The sequence below is a fragment of the Bombina bombina genome, chromosome 2 (assembly GCF_027579735.1).
Source record: "Bombina bombina isolate aBomBom1 chromosome 2, aBomBom1.pri, whole genome shotgun sequence".
In the NCBI taxonomy this organism is placed as follows: Eukaryota; Metazoa; Chordata; class Amphibia; order Anura; family Bombinatoridae; genus Bombina; species Bombina bombina.
The window spans coordinates 364,721,709-364,739,268 of NC_069500.1; the positions used below are offsets into that span (position 1 = coordinate 364,721,709).

General features: G+C 41.9%; 1 protein-coding gene across 1 annotated transcript in view; it reads right to left on the reverse strand.

The window, feature by feature from the left end:
- Positions 1-17,560, reverse strand: part of MPHOSPH9 (M-phase phosphoprotein 9) — an 855,600-nt gene that overhangs the window by 461,075 nt on the left and 376,965 nt on the right. Inside the window, exon 9 of the mRNA XM_053699773.1 lies at positions 4,643-4,768. Coding sequence (XP_053555748.1) covers positions 4,643-4,768 — 126 coding nt within the window. The remainder of the gene's footprint in view (positions 1-4,642; positions 4,769-17,560) is intronic.

A 17,560-nucleotide genomic window follows, 5' to 3' on the forward strand; every position in this document is an offset into this window, starting at 1 on the left:
TGAGGGGGGATAGAGAACTCTTTTCCTCGTTCACCTTCCACCCATGCGACCTCAGAAATGCCAACACTATGTCCGTATGAGACTTGGCAATTTGGAAGTTTGACGCCTGAATCAGGATGTCGTCTAACTAAGGGGCCACTGCTATGCCCCGTGGCCTTAGGACCGCCAGAAGCGACACCAGAACCTTGTAAAATTTCTTGGGGCTGTAGCTAACCCAAAGGGAAGAGCTACAAACTGGTAGTGCCTGTCTAGGAAGGCAAACCTGAGAAACCGATGATCTTTGTGTATCGGAATGTGCAGATAAGCATCCTTTAAATCCACTGTAGTCATGTATTGACCCTCCTGGATCATAGGTAGGATGGTACGAATAGTCTCCATCTTGAATGATGGAACTCTGAGGAATTTGTTTAAGATCTTTAGATCCAAAATTGGTCTGAAGGTTCCCTCTTTTTTGAGAACCACAAACAGATTTGAGTAAAATCCCTGTCCCTGTTCCTCCTTTGGAACTGGATGGATCACTCCCATAACTAGGAGGTCTTGTACACAGTGTAAGAATGCCTCTCTCTTTATCTGGTTTGCAGATAATTGTGAAAGGTGAAATCTCCCTTTTGGGGGGGAAGCCTTGAAGTCCAGAAGATATCCCTGGGATATAATTTCCAACGCCCAGGGATCCTGGACATCTCTTGCCCATGCCTGGGCGAAGAGCGAAAGTCTGCCCCCTACTAGATCCGTTCCCGGATAGGGGGCCGTTCCTTCATGCTGTCTTAGAGGCAGCAGCAGGCTTTTTGGCCTGCTTACCCTTGTTCCAGGTCTGGTTAGGTCTCCAGACTGTCTTGGACTGAGCAAAAGTTCCCTCTTGTTTTGCATTAGAGGAAGTTGATGCCGCACTTGCCTTGAAGTTTCGAAAGGTACGAAAATTAGACTGTTTGGCCCTTGATTTGGACCTATCCTGAGGAAGGGCATGACCTTTTCCTCCAGTGATATCAGCAATAATCTCCTTCAAACCAGGCCCGAATAGGGTCTGCCCCTTGAAGGGAATGTTAAGCAGCTTAGATTTTGAAGTAAAGTCAGCTGACCATGATTTAAGCCATAGCGCTCTGCGCGCCTGGATAGCAAAACCAGAATTCTTAGCCGTTAGTTTAGTCAAATGAACAATGGCATCAGAAACAAAAGAATTGGCTAGCTTAAGTGCTCTAAGCTTGTTAAGTATTTCATCCAATTGGAGTCGCTACCTGTAAAGCCTCTTCCAGAGACTCAAACCAGAACGCCGCAGCAGCAGTGACAGGAGCAATGCATGCAAGGGGCTGTATGATAAAACCTTGTTGAATAAACATTTTCTTAAGGTAACCCTCTAACTTTTTATCCATTGGATCTAAGAAAGCTCAACTGTCCTCGACAGGGATAGTAGTACGCTTTGCTAGAGTAGAAACTGCTCCCTCCACCTTAGGAACTGTCTGCCATAAGTGTGGTGGCGTCTATTGGAAACATTTTTCTAAAAATAGGAGGGGGAGAGAACGGCACACCTGGTCTATCCCATTCCTTAGTAATAATTTCTGTAAACCTTTTAGGTATTGGAAAAACATCAGTGCACACCGGCACTGCATAGTATTTATCCAGTCTACACAATTTCTCTGGCACTGCAATTGTATCACAGTCATTCAGAGCAGCTAAAACCTCCCTGAGTAACACGCGGAGGTGTTCAAGCTTAAATTTAAATGTAGAGATATCAGAATCAGGTGTCATTATCTTCCCTGAGTCAGAAACATCACCCACAGAAAGAAGCTCTCCTTCTTCAGCTTCTGCATATTGTGAGGCAGTATCAGACATAGCTCTTAAAGCGTCAGTATGCTCTGCATTTCGTCTAACTCCAGAGCTATCTCGCTTTCCTCTAAATTCAGGTAGTCTGGCTAATACCGCTGACAGTGTATTATCCATGACTGCCGCCATGTCTTGTAAAGTAAACGCTATGGGCGCCCTAGATGTACTTGGCGCCATTTGAGCGTGAGTCCCTTGAGCGGGAGTCAAAGGATCTGACACGTGGGGAGAGTTAGTCGGCATAACTTCCCCCTCGTCAGATTCCTCTGGTGATAAATTTTTTAAAGACAGAATATGATCTTTATTGCTTAAAGTGAAATCAGTACATTTGGTACACATTCTAAGAGGGGGTTCCACCATGGCTTTTAAACATAATGAACAAGGAGTTTCCTCTATGTCAGACATGTTTATACAGACTAGCAATGAGACTAGAGAGCTTGGAAAACACTTTAAATCAAGTTAACAAGCAAATATAAGAAACGGTACTGTGCCTTTAAGAGAAACAAATTTTGTCAGAATTTGAAAAACAGTGAAAAAAGGCAGTAAATCAAACGAAATTTTTACAGTGTATATAATAAGCTAACAGAGCATTGCACCCACTTGCAAATGGATGATTAACCCCTTAGTTCAAAAAACGGATCAAAAAAACGATATAGACGTTTTTTAACAGTCACACCAAACTGCCACAGCCTTGCTGTGGGCCTACCTTCCCCAACAAACAATTTTGGAAAGCCTAAGAGCCCTTTAGAGATGTCCTATAGCATTCAGGGGACTCCTGGAGGAAGCTGGATGTCTCAGTCTGTAAAAGTTACTGCGCAAAAAAAGCGCTAAATTAGGCCCCTCCCACTCATAGTAACACAGTGGAAAGCCTCAGGAAACTGTTTCTAGGCAAATTTAAGCCAGCCGTGTGAAAAAAACTAGGCCCCAATAAAGTTTTATCATCAAAGTATATATAAAAACGTTTAAACATGCCAGCAAACGTTTTATATTGTAAATATAAAAGAGTATTACCTCAGAAAGTAAGCATGATACCAGTCGCTATTAAATCACTGTATTCAGGCTTACCTTACATAAATTTGGTATCAGCTTTTTCTAGCCTTCACATCTTCTAGAAAAAACTTAACTGCACATACCTCATAGCAGGATAACCTGCACGCCATTCCCCCGCTGAAGTTATCTCTCTCTTCAGTCATGTGTGAGAACAGCAATGGATCTTAGTTACAACCTGCTAAGATCACAAAAAATCACAGGCAGATTCTTCTATTTTTCTGCCTGGAACAAAATAGTACAACTCCGGTACCATTTAAAAATAATAAACTCTTGATTGAAGCAAAATAACAGCTACATTTCACCACTTCTCTCTTACTACCTCCATGCTTGTTGAGAGTTGCAAGAGAATGACTGGATATGGCAGTTAGGGGAGGGACTATGTAGACAGCTCTGCTGTGGGTGTCCTCTTGCAACTTCCTGTTGGGAATGAGAATATCCCACAAGTAATGGATGATCCGTGGACTGGATACACCTTACAAGAGAAAACACAAGGCATTTAAATGATTGAAAGAGCATGGTACTAATTAATCTTTCCAATTTAGCAATGTCTATAAGAAGGAAATCAAATTATCTTAAATAGAAGATTAAAAACTCTTAAGAAGGAATATATTGGACTACTGCAATGTGAGAAAAGTATAATGATCAATGACCACTAAATACAGTAGAATTGCATAATTAACAAGTGCATAATAAAAAGACAATGCAATAACACTGAGAATTTCAAATAAGCAGTAGACTTTTTCTGGCAAATTATTTTTTCTCCCATTTTCTGCCCCCCTATATCATGTGACAGATATTAGCCAATCACAGACTAGTATACGTATACCCTGTGAGCTTGTGCACATGCTCAGTAGAAACTTCTTCCCCAGAAACCCACGCGTTCTGCACTCATTTTGCATCCACCAGCAGCATCCACTGCAGCTGTCAGTATTTCTCAGGTTTATCTTGTTGAACATTATCACTTATGAAAAGAATATACTGAAGCAAGTCCTGGTATCTTTATTTTTTTGACATGTATTTATTTATTTTAAACACAGATTTTATCATTCAATTCCCTTTTTATTCTTCTTATTAATATTATCATATAAATTACATGGCAACCAGAATACAGATGAAAACAGATAAATCTATTAAACAACCACCTCTAGAACTTCAACAGTGAACCTCTCCTTTTAAGGCTTCATATCTCACCTCCACAAAAGATCAAGGTTGTTCTAGAGACCCTAACATAGACAACAAAAGTAGACTTGAGCTTTTGGTAGACGCTCTGGTGGATGAACACAAGTCCCTTCTGAAGAATACTGCTACTGTTACACAATAACATGTAATAATGTGACAATATAGTATTATTATTGCTTTAAATCTTAGACCATTGTGTAGAAAATGCAGAGTGAAACAGTGTCTGTGTTATTTCTATAAACTGTAAATTATTATATTCAGAGTCTGGCATAACTGCAATCTGTGGGATGACCTCTCTCTACAAAAGCGAGTGTGCTAACTGCTAACCAAGGTAAATCTTATTTTTAAAGCTTTGTGCAACTTCAGCCCTAACATAGAGTCTTTGAGCTGATAATTGCTGCAGTGGATAAAAACCCAGGAGCAGATGACAATATAAATATTTTGCATAAACATACATGCACATACACACTAAGGTATCTGAATGCTTTGTACGCGGTATTACTAAAATAATATTTATATCAATATGTGTTCCTATTTATAAATGTGGTATACATACACGCAAACAAAACATGCTGATTCATGACTAAATAAATGATACCTCAGGAGGGTGAGTGTATTGTGACGGTGATAAAGGCTTCCATTCAGGGTACATGGTACTTTCTTTTTGTTTTTGCTGATATATGTCTGTTAAGGATGGAATTCTTTTTTCATCTGATCTGGAAACCTGCTAAAAGGAAAAAATGCACCTATTAAATAAGTCTATATGTAATTTTTTTAAAAAAAACAATGTTTTTGAATTGGGAAAAAACAGTTTAACCCCTTAAAGACCAGAAATTTCAGAGAAAAACTTGCCCAGAAGACCGGAGAATTTTTAGCATTTTTGCCAACACTCCATTTTAACAGAAATAGAGCCTTGTTTTCTTTTGTTTACCCATCAAAACTATATTTTTTATGTAGAAAACCTAAGGTACTGATCTAGGCCCATTTTGATATATTTTATGCAGCCAAATACAATCATATAGAAAATAATTGTTAACTTTTTCACAAAACAACTGCAAGAAGAATGGTTGTAAAAGGTTCTCTGGGGTCCCTATCTCAGAAATAGCAGCCATGCATGGCTTTGCAATTCTTTTTTGGCAATTAGAAGGCCGCTAATTGCAGCTCCACACCACACTTCTGAAATGCCCAGCAGTAAAGGGGTACATTAGTTAGCTGGTAAGGGAAATAGTATAGTAATGCAGGGATTACCCTCCCACCACCCTGATCCATCCAAAATACCTCTCTACTCCCCACCATCTTAGGTACTGGCAGAGAATCTGCCAGTATGCAGTTTAGGGCTTTTTGTTATTTTGTATTAATTATTCTTTTTTTTTTTTGTCTGCAGTGTAAAGATCTCTAACTCAACCCTCCCACCTCCCTGATCCCTTTCAATCAGCTCTCTAACCATCCCCCCTCCCTCTAGCGGTGGCTATCTTAGGTACTGGCAGCTGTATGCCAGTACCCAGTTTAGAGTATGTTTTTACTTTTTTTTAAATATTTTTTTGCTGTAGCATAGTGATCCCCACTTACATTCCCCACCTACCCGAGATTATGTTGTAGCCACCCCCCAACACCTGGAAAAAAAAATCTGTAGTGTAGAGTCCCATCCCTCCATCTCCCTTCCAAACATTGTTTTCTTTAGCTCATCCTCCTCCTGCCCCTGCATCCTCCTCCCTCAACCCTCCACCGCTGGGCCGCCCACCCTTAAGGTTACTGTTTTGATTCAATATCAGTGCACATGACCTCCCAGGCACTGACTCACCCCAGACACACTGCCTCAGATGCGAGGCAAGTTCTGGGGATGCGGGTTGATGAGGGAATGTGGGGGATCCCCTGTAAGCCAACAAAAATGGACAGAGGTACTATTACGTCACTAGGCTCCTTAATGTGTAAGAGGGGGTTAGGGTGTATGGAACTCAGACTGCAGGAACAGTTACCCAGAACAATTAAAGTTTTTTTTTTTTAAAAGCTTTACAGATTGATAAGCAAAAGAACAGTTGGTAGTTCAGAATGAAGATCACAGAAATAGCAAGCTTAAACATAGGCCTTATGCAAAACACTAAAGTCCAATACAAGGTTCAGAAAACTTTTAAGTAGTTTGCAGGAACTAAGTCCAATACACACTGGTGCTTAAATTAAACAGTAAAGGTTGTCACAGAGTAGCTGGTAGGTACAGCAGGTACAGCTAGTGGGAGGGAAGCAGATACAGGTTTCTCAGCAGGAACATTATACCCAGCGGGTACTGTTGGTGAGACGGTCACAGGATGCCAGATAGGTGCAGCAGGTACAGCTGGTTTGAAGAAGGCTGTCACTGGTAAGGTAGACACAGATTTGTCAGACGGCACAGGATACCCAGCAGGTACCGTTGATGAGACTGTCACGGGATACCAGATAGGTACAGCTTCAGGAACAAGGTGAGAGCACACAGGTATCAGGTTAGTCTGCTTTGCTTTCAGGAATGCTTGGTCTCTGGATCAAGGTGAGCATACACAGGTATCAGGTAAGTATGCTTGGTCTGAGGAGCAAGGTGCGCATACTCAGGTATCAGGTAACTATGCTTGGTCTCAGGAGCAAGTTTAGTATACACAGGTATCAGGTAAGTATGCTTGGTCCCAGGAGCAAGGTGAGCATACACAGGTATCAGGTAACTATGCTTGGTCTCTGGAAAAAATTGAGCATATGCAGGTACAAGGTAGGTATGCTTGGTCTCTGGAGCAAGTTGAGCATACACAGGAATCAGGTAAGTATGTTTGGTCTCAGGAGCAAAATGAGCATACACAGATATCAAGTAAGTATGCTTGGTCTCAGAAGCCAGGAACAAGTTAGGTGAGGCAATAACTCAGGCCAGAGTGATGGGCTTGGTGAGCTTTTATAGGAACTCCCACACCCAGTTTAGAGTATGTCCTCCAGGTGGGATTCCTGTAATTAAGATGGGGCCCCTTTAAATCTAGGCAGCTGCAGCAAGGCCAGAGTCTTGGCGTCCCTCCAAGTGGGATGCCGAAATAGAAGACACGGTTGGCGTTCGCCGAAACCTCCCGGTCCAGCCTCTTCGGTCCCGGTAAATACCCTCACATAATGGTAGGTCCATTTGGCTGAAAGGGTTTAATATTCTGTCAAGCCCAACAGAACGGTTAAAAAACAGAATTTATGCTTACCTGATAAATTACTTTCTCCAACAGTGTGTCCGGTCCACGGCGTCATCCATAACTTGTGGGAATATTCTCCTCCCCAACAGGAAATGGCAAAGAGCACAGCAAAAGCTGTCCATATAGTCCCTCCTAGGCTCCGCCCACCCCAGTCATTCGACCGACGGACAGGAGAAAAAACAGGAGAAACCATAAGGTGCCGTGGTGACTGTAGTTAAAGAAAAAAATTCATCAAACCTGATTAAAAAACCAGGGCGGGCCGTGGACCGGACACACCGTTGGAGAAAGTAATTTATCAGGTAAGCATAAATTCTGTTTTCTCCAACATTGGTGTGTCCGGTCCACGGCGTCATCCATAACTTGTGGGAACCAATACCAAAGCTTTAGGACACGGATGAAGGGAGGGAGCCAATCAGGTTACCTAAACAGAAGGCACCACGGCTTGCAAAACCTTTCACCCAAAAATAGCCTCCGAAGAAGCAAAAGTATCAAATTTGTAGAATTTGGCAAAAGTGTGCAGGGAAGACCAAGTCGCTGCCTTACATATCTGATCAACAGAAGCCTCGTTCTTGAAGGCCCATGAGGAAGCCACAGCCCTAGTAGAGTGAGCTGTTATGCGTTCAGGAGGCTGCCGTCCGGCAGTCTCGTAAGCCAATCAGATGATGCTTTTTAGCCAAAAGGAAAGAGAGGTAGCAGTAGCTTTTTGACCTCTCCTCTTGCCAGAATAAACGACAAACAGAGAAGACGTTTGTCTGAAATCCTTTGTTGCTTCTAAATAGAACTTTAAAGCACGAACTACATCTAAATTGTGTAACAAACGTTCCTTCTTTGAAACTGGATTCGGACACAAAGAAGGCACAACTATTTCCTGGTTAATATTCTTGTTGGAAACAACCTTTGGAAGGAAACCAGGTTTAGTACGCAAAACAACCTTATCTGAATGGAACACCAGATAGGGCGGATTACACTGCAAAGCAGATAACTCAGAAACTCTTCTAGCAGAAGAAATAGCAACCAAAAACAGAACTTTCCAAGATAACATCTTGATATCTATGGAATGTAGAGGTTCAAACGGAACCCCTTGAAGAACTGAAAGAACTAAATTCAGACTCCAGGGAGGAGTCAAAGGTCTGTAAACAGGCTTGATCCTAACCAAAGAGTGAACAAAAGCTTGAATATCAGGCACAGCTGCCAGTCGTTTGTGTAACAAGACAGATAAAGCAGAAATCTGTCCCTTTAGAGAACTCGCTGATAATCCCTTATCCAAACCTTCTTGTAGAAAGGAAAGGATCCTAGGAATTTTGATCTTACTCCATGAGAATCCCTTGGATTCACACCAACAGATATATCTTTTCCATATTTTATGGTAAATTTTTCTAGTTACAGGTTTTCTAGCTTGTACCAGAGTATCTATTACAGAATCCGAAAACCCGCGCTTAGATAAAATCAAGCGTTCAATTTCCAAGCCGTTAGCTGGAGGGAAACTAGATTTGGATGTTCGAATGGAACTTGTACTAGAAGATCCTGTCTCAAAGGTAGCTTCCATGGTGGAGCCGATGACATATTCACCAGGTCTGCATACCAAGTCCTGCGTGGCCACGCAGGAGCTATCAAGATCACCGAGGCCCTCTTCTGTTTGATCCTGGCTACCAGCCTGGGAATGAGAGGAAACGGTGGAAACACATAAGCTAGGTTGAAGGTCCAAGGCGCTACTAATGCATCCACTAGAGTCGCCTTGGGATCCCTGGATCTGGAGCCGTAGCAAGGAACCTTGAAGTTTTGACAAGACGCCATCAGATCCATGTCTGGAATGCCCCATAATTGAGTCAACTGGGCAAATATCTCCGGGTGGAGTTCCCACTCTCCCGGATGGAATGTCTGACGACTCAGATAATCCGCCTCCCAGTTTTCCACTCCTAGGATGTGGATCGCAGATAGGTGGCAGGAGTGATCCTCCACCCATTTTATGATTTTGGTCACTTCTCTCATCGCCAGGGAACTCCTTGTTCCCCCCTGATGGTTGATGTAAGCAACAGTCGTCATGTTGTCTGATTGGAATCTTATGAATCTGGCCTTTGCTAGTTGAGGCCAAGCCCTGAGAGTATTGAATATCGCTCTCAGTTCCAGAATGTTTATCGGGAGAAGAGACTCTTCCCGAGACCATAGCCCCTGAGCTTTCAGGGAGTCCCAGACCACGCCCCAGCCCACTATACTGGCGTCGGTCGTGATGATGACCCACTCTGGTCTGCGGAAGCTCATTCCCTGGGACAGGTGATCCTGGGTTAGCCACCAACGGAGTGAGTCTCTGGTCTTCTGATCTACTTGAATCACTGGAGACAAGTCAGTATAGTCCCCATTCCACTGTTTCAGCATGCACAGTTGTAATGGTAATGAATTTGCGCAAAAGGAACTATGTCCATTGCTGCAACCATCAACCCTACTACTTCCATGCACTGAGCTATGGAAGGTCGTGGAACAGAGTGAAGAACTTGACAAGCGTTTAGAAGTGTTGACTTTCTGACATCTGTCAGGAAAATCTTAATTTCTAAAGAATCTATTATTGTCCCCAAGAAAGGAATTCTTGTCGACGGAGACAGGGAACTTTTTTCTATGTTCACTTTCCATCCGTGAGATCTGAGAAAGGCCAGAACGATGTCTGTGTGAGCCTTTGCCTTTGAAAGAGACGACGCTTGTATCAGAATGTCGTCCAAGTAAGGTGCCACTGCAATGCCCCTTGGTCTTAGAACCGCTAGAAGGGACCCGAGTACCTTTGTGAAAATCCTTGGAGCAGTGGCTAGCCCGAATGGGAGAGCCACAAACTGGTAATGTTTGTCCAGAAAAGGCGAACCTTAGGAACTGATGATGATCTTTGTGGATTGGAATATGTAGATATGCATCCTTTAGATCCACGGTGGTCATAAATTGACCCTCCTGGATTGTAGGTAAAATCGTTTCCATTTTGAACGATGGCACTCTGAGAAAATTGTTTAGGATCTTTAAATCCAGAATTGGTCTGAAAGTTCCCTCTTTTTGGGAACTACAAACAGATTTGAGTAAAAACCCATTCCTTGTTCCACGGTTGGAACTGGGTGTATCACTCCCATTTTTAACAGGTCTTCTACACAATGTAAGAATGCCTGTCTCTTTATTTGGTTTGAAGATAAGTGAGACATTTGGAACCTTCCCCTTGGGGGTAGTTCCTTGAATTCCAGAAGATAACCCTGAGAAACTATTTCTAGTGCCCAGGGGTCCTGAACATCTCTTGCCCAAGCCTGAGCAAAGAGAGAGAGTCTGCCCCCTACTAGATCCGGTCCCGGATCGGGGGCTACTCCTTCATGCTGTTTTGGTAGCAGCAGCAGGCTTTTTGGCCTGCTTACCCTTGTTCCAGCCTTGCATCGATTTCCAAGCTGGTTTGGTTTGTGAAGCATTACCCTCTTGTCTAGAGGCTGCAGAGTTGGAGGCCGGTCCGTTCCTGAAATTGCGAAAGGAACGAAAATTTGACTTATTCTTGGCCTTGAAAGGCCTATCTTGTGGAAGGGTGTGGCCCTTACCCCCAGTGATGTCTGAGATAATCTCTTTCAATTCTGGCCCAAAAAGGGTTTTACCCTTGAAAGGGATATTAAGCAATTTTGTCTTGGAAGATACATCCGCTGACCAAGACTTTAGCTAGAGCGCTCTGCGCGCCACAATTGCAAACCCTGAATTTTTCTCCGCTAATCTTGCTAACTGCAAAGCGGCATCTAAAATAAAGGAATTAGCTAACTTAAGTGCGTGAATTCTGTCCATAACCTCCTCATACGGAGTCTCTCTACTGAGCGACTTTTCTAGTTCCTCGAACCAGAACCACGCTGCTGTAGTGACAGGAATAATGCACGAAATAGGTTGCAGGAGGTAACCTTGCTGTACAAAAATCTTTTTAAGCAAACCCTCCAATTTTTTATCCATAGGATCTTTGAAAGCGCAATTATCCTCGATAGGAATAGTAGTGCGCTTGGCTAGTGTAGAAACTGCCCCCTCGACCTTAGGGACTGTCTGCCATAAGTCCTTTCTGGGGTCAACCATAGGAAATAATTTCTTAAATATAGGAGGGGGGACAAAAGGTATGCCGGCTTCTCCCACTCCTTATTCACTATGTCCGCCACCCGCTTGGGTATAGGAAAAGCGTCGGGGTGCACCGGAACCTCTAGGAACTTGTCCATCTTGCACAATTTTTCTGGAATGACCAGGTTGTCACAATCATCCAGAGTAGATAGCACCTCCTTAAGCAGTGCGCGGAGATGCTCTAATTTAAATTTGAATGTCACAACATCAGGTTCTGCCTGTTGAGAAATTCTACCTGAATCAGAAATTTCCCCATCTGACAAAACCTCCCTCATGGCCACTTCAGATTGTTGTGAGGGTATGACAGAACAATTATCATCAGCGCCCTCCTGCTCTACAGTGTTTAAAACAGAGCAAACGCGCTTTCTCTGAAATGCAGGCATTTTGGATAAAATATTTGCTATGGAGTTATCCATTACTGCCGTCAATTGTTGCATAGTAACAAGCATTGGCGCGCTAGAAGTACTAGGGGTCTCCTGCGTGGGCAAAACTGGTGTAGACACAGAAGGAGATGATGTAGAACTATGTCTACTCCCTTCATCTGATGAATCATCTTTGGCAACTTTATTATCTGTGGCAGTACTGTCCTTACTTTGTTTGGACGCTATGGCACAATTATCACACAATTTTGAAGGGGGAGACACATTGGCCTCCATACATACAGAACATAGTTTATCTGAAGGCACAGACATGTTAAACAGGCTTAAACTTGTCAATAAAGTACAAAAACCGTTTTAAAACAAAACCGTTACTGTCTCTTTAAATTTTAAACAGGGCACACTTTATTACTGAATATGTGAAAAACTATGAAAGAATTTCAGACCTTTAACCCTTAAAATGAGGAAACCGGAGCCGGTTACAGTTTTAACCCCTCTACAGTCCCAGCTACAGCCTTTGCTGCGACTTTACCAAACCCAGGGGGGTATACGATACCAAATGAAGCCTTCTAGGAACCTTTTCAACTACTTTCAGACCCACACACATGCAGCTGCATGTCCTGCTCTCAAAAGTAACTGCGCAGTAATGGCGCGAAAATGAGGCTCTGCCTACTACAGAGAAGGCCCTTCCTGACTGGGAAGGTGTCTAAAAAAGTGCCTGACGTAAAAAAACTTCCCCAAAGTTTATAAAGTGTGAATTTCAACATAAAGCTGTATAAAATGCCCAAATAAAGCAATCGATCTAGCCCATAAAAGTGTCTACCAGTTCTATAGCCCATATTAAGACCCTTTATTCTGTTTGAGACTAAGAAAATGGCTTACTGGTCCCCATGAGGGGAAATGGCAGACTTCCAGCATTACACAGTCTTGTTAGAAATATGGCTAGTCATACCTTAAGCAGAAAAGTCTGCCAACTGTTTCCCCCAACTGAAGTTATCTCATCTCAACAGTCCTATGTGGAAACAGCAAACGATTTACTGCTGATAAAATCATATTCCTCTCACAAACAGAACTCTTCATCTTTTTCTGTTTCAGAGTAAATAGTACATACCAGCACTATTTTAAAATAACAAACTCTTGGTAGTAGAATAAAAAACTGCAACTAATCACCACATACTCTTCACCATCTCCGTGGAGATGCTGCTTGTTCAGCGGCAAAGAGAATGACTGGGGTGGGCGGAGCCTAGGAGGGACTATATGGACATCTTTTGCTGTGCTCTTTGCCATTTCCTGTTGGGGAAGAGAATATTCCCACAAGTTATGGATGACGCCGTGGACCGGACACACCAATGTTGGAGAAAGGAAAGGCTGTAGTTTGAATATGCTGGTAAAATCCATGCAGGAACAGTCACAGATAAACTATAAACTCTAGCAAGCTTTGAAAAACATAATTTATGTAAGAACTTACCTGATAAATTCATTTCTTTCATATTAGCAAGAGTCCATGAGCTAGTGACGTATGGGATATACATTCCTACCAGGAGGGGCAAAGTTTCCCAAACCTCAAAATGCCTATAAATACACCCCTTACCACACCCACAAATCAGTTTAACGAATAGCCAAGAAGTGGGGTGATAAGAAAAAAGTGCGAAAGCATAAAAAACAAGGAATTGGAATAATTGTGCTTTATACAAAAAATCATAACCACCACAAAAAAGGGTGGGCCTCATGGACTCTTGCTAATATGAAAGAAATGAATTTATCAGGTAAGTTCTTACATAAATTATGTTTTCTTTCATGTAATTAGCAAGAGTCCATGAGCTAGTGACGTATGGGATAATGACTACCCAAGATGAGGATCTTCCACGCAAGAGTCACTAGAGAGGGAGGGATAAAATAAAGACAGCCAATTCCGCTGAAAAATAATCCACACCCAAAATAAAGTTTAAATCTTATAATGAAGAAAACTGAAATTATAAGCAGAAGAATCAAACTGAAACAGCTGCCTGAAGTATTTTTCTACCAAAAACTGCTTCAGAAGAAGAATACACATCAAAATGGTAGAATTTAGTAAAAGTATGCAAAGAAGACCAAGTTGCTGCTTTGCAAATCTGATCAATCGAAGCTTCATTCCTAAACGCCCAGGAAGTAGAAACTGACCTAGTAGAATGAGCTGTAATCCTTTGAGGCGGAGATTTACCCGACTCGACATAAGCATGATGAATTAAAGATTTCAACCAAGATGCCAAAGAAATGGCAGAGGCCTTCTGACCTTTCCTAGAACCGGAAAAGATAAAAAATAGACTAGAAGTCTTTCGGAAATTCTTAGTAGCTTCAACATAATATTTTAATAATAATAATAAGCTCTAACTACATCCAAAGAATGCAATGATCTCTCCTTAGAATTCTTAGGTTTAGGACATAATGAAGGAACCACAATTTCTCTACTAATGTTGTTAGAATTCACAACCTTAGATAAAAATTTAAAAGAAGTTCGCAACACCGCCTTATCCTGATGGAAAATCAGAAAAGGAGATTCACAAGAAAGAGCAGATAATTCAGAAACTCTTCTAGCAGAAGAGATGGCCAAAAGAAAACAAAACTTTCCAAGAAAGTAATTTAATGTCCAGTGAATGCATAGGTTCAAACGGAAGAGCTTGAAGAGCCCCCAGAACCAAATTCAAACTCCAAGGAGGAGAAATTGACTTAATAACAGGTTTTATACGAACCAAAGCTTGTACAAAACAATGAATATCAGGAAGAATAGCAATCCTTCTGTGAAAAAAGAACAGAAAGAGCAGAGATTTGTCCTTTCAAGGAACTTGCAGACAAACCTTTATCCAAACCATCCTGAAGAAACTGAAAAATTCTCGGAATTCTAAAAGAATGCCAGGAAAAATGATGAGAAAGACACCAAGAAATGTAAGTCTTCCAGACTCGATAATATATCTTCCTAGATACAGATCTACGAGCCTGTAACATAGTATTAAGCACAGAGTCAGAGAAACCTCTTTGACTAAGAATCAAGCGTTCAATCTCCATACCTTTAAATTTAAGGATTTGAGATCCTGATGGTAAAAAAGGACCTTGTGACAGAAGGACTGATCTTAACGGAAGAGTCCACGGTTGGCAAGAAGCCATGCGGACAAGATCCTTATACCAAAACCTGTGAGACCATGCTGGAGCCACCAGCAGAAAAAATGAGCATTCCTTCAGAATCTTGGAGATTACTCTTGGAAGAAGAACTAGAGGCGGAAAGATATAGGCAGGATGATACTTCCAAGGAAGTGACAATGCATCCACTGCTTCCGCCTGAGGATCCCTGGATCTGGACAGATACCTGGGAAGTTTCTTGTTTAGATGAGAAGCCATCAGATCTATTTCTGGAAGTCCCCACATTTGAACAATCTGAAGAAACACCTCTGGGTGAAGAGACCATTCGCCCGGATGTAACGTTTGGCGACTGAGATAATCCGCTTTCCAATTGTCAATACCTGGGATATGAACCGCAGAGATTAGACAGGAGCTGGATTCCGCCCATACTAGTATTCGAGATACTTCTTTCATAGCCAGAGGACTGTGAGTCCCTCCTTGATGATTGACATATGCCACAGTTGTGACATTGTCTGTCTGAAAACAAATGAACGATTCTCTCTTTAGAAGAGGCCATGACTGAAGAGCTTCTGAAAATTGCACGGAGTTCCAAAATATTGATTGGTAATCTCACCTCCTGAGATTTCCCAAACCCCATTGTGCTGTCAGAAACCCCCATACAGCTCCCCAACATGTCAGACTTGCACCTGTTGAGATCACAGTCCAGGTTGGAAGAAAAAAAGAAGCCCCCTGAACTAAACGATGGTGGTCTGTACCACGTCAGAGGGTGTCGAACAAACAGTTTTAAAGATATTAAATGAGATATCTTTGTATAATCCCGGCACCACTGGTTCAGCATACAGAGCTGAAGAGGTTGCATGTGAAAATGAGCAAAGGGGAACACGTCCAATGCAGCAGTCATAAGAACCTAGAATTTCCATGCATAAGGCTACCGAAGGGAATGATTGAGACTGAAGGTTTCGATAAGCTGAAACCAATTTCAGACGTCTCCTGACCAACAGAGACAGAGTCATGGACACTGAATCTATCCGGAAATCTAAAAAAGGTTACTCTTGTCTGAGGAATCAACAAACTGATTGGTTAATTGATCCTCCAACCATGTTCTTGAAGAAACAACACTCATAAAAAGCTGGAAAGGATCTTTCTATTGAAAATGAGCAAAGGGAATTGAATCCAATGCTGTTAAAACTTCTATGCATATATAGCAACTGAAGGAAATAATAGAGACTAAAGGTACCGACAGACGGAACTCAATACAAATTGTCCCTTGTCTGATAGAGACAAAGATAGTGACATAAACCATCTGGAAACCTAAAAAAAAAAGGTGACCCTTGCGTGAGGAATTAAGAGCTTTTGAAAAAAGATCCTCTAACTATGTCCTGAAGAGCAAGTGAAACATATGAGAATCCGCATCCTCAGGAAATAATCTGAATGAAAACAGAAAAATGAAGAATACAAATTTATTGTATCTAAAGAAAACAAATAATGCTATTAATGACCACAAAAAGGCAAAATAGTTTGAATAAAACTCCAAAACCCAGTTCCTAGAAAAGGAACTGGAATAAAAACCCCAGAAGATTCCAGGTCTGAGCAGCGCTTGAACCCCATGGGTACCCAGCCATGCCTCAACAGTATCCAAAATATATAGGACAGAAACACACTGAAAGAAAGTGTTAGCCTTACTGGAATAAAATCAAAGAAATTTGGACAAAATAGAACCAAATAAATTTCAAAGAAGTCTTAACCTGCCCCTTACCAGCCAAGCTGGAATACGGCATGTGCATCGCAACATTAGGGAGCTAATTTCGAACCCCAATTAAAAACATGTTACTTGGGAAAGAACTCAGGATTCGTTCCTTAATAAGAACAACCAAACTAGTATAAGCTTAAAGTTTTAGTCTTAGAACTCAATCTTGAAGCCCATAGTAACAGTTAAGAATTGAATCCAATTATAAGTGATTATCTTAGAACAAAAGAAATATGGATTTCTTTTTTTTTTTTTTTTTTTTTTTTTTAAATCACAGAATTCTTCTAGCTAAAATAGCTAAAGACGGGGCGTGTCCGTACAGCGTTTGTGACAGGACGCACTTTCGAGAGCTCCAGAGGATTTTCTAATAATCTGCCGATTATCGGACCCCAGAGACAGCATACATACAAAATTTCATCATACATAGCTCCCTCGTAAAGAGAGGAATATTCTGATACCCCATCTGATCTCTACATGAATCTGGAGATCCGACTCGGACGTAATAGGCCTAAAGCGGCAGCTTACTACTAGGCAGCGTTCCCCCCCTCGGGTGATCCGGGGGTTTTTGCTCACTTCTGGGCAACTTAACTTAAACTATATAGCTTATAACCGCAATTAATAAGGGACATTGAGCAGTATTATATGTAAAAAAAAAACTATTATAGGACAGCCATGTGCGACCACTCTATGATAAACAGGCTTGATGCCACATACCTGAAACTAGAAAGGCTACTACAAAGCTTATACGACAAGGCACCATCAGCAGAAGCGCTGGAGCAACTTATAACAGTCTCCATAAAGCCTGTTGAGTTTGCAGCACCCTCACATAGAATGTCTCCGCCCGTCCATGGAGAGCCGGCTGAACAGGAACCTCCTACATCCACCATAGATTATAGCATGCGGACTCAACTAGTGGAGCCGTACAAGAGGATGACAACAGACAAAAGCACAAAGGCTGCACTGAGGGGCCTCGGTGAGGCCAAAACAAAAAT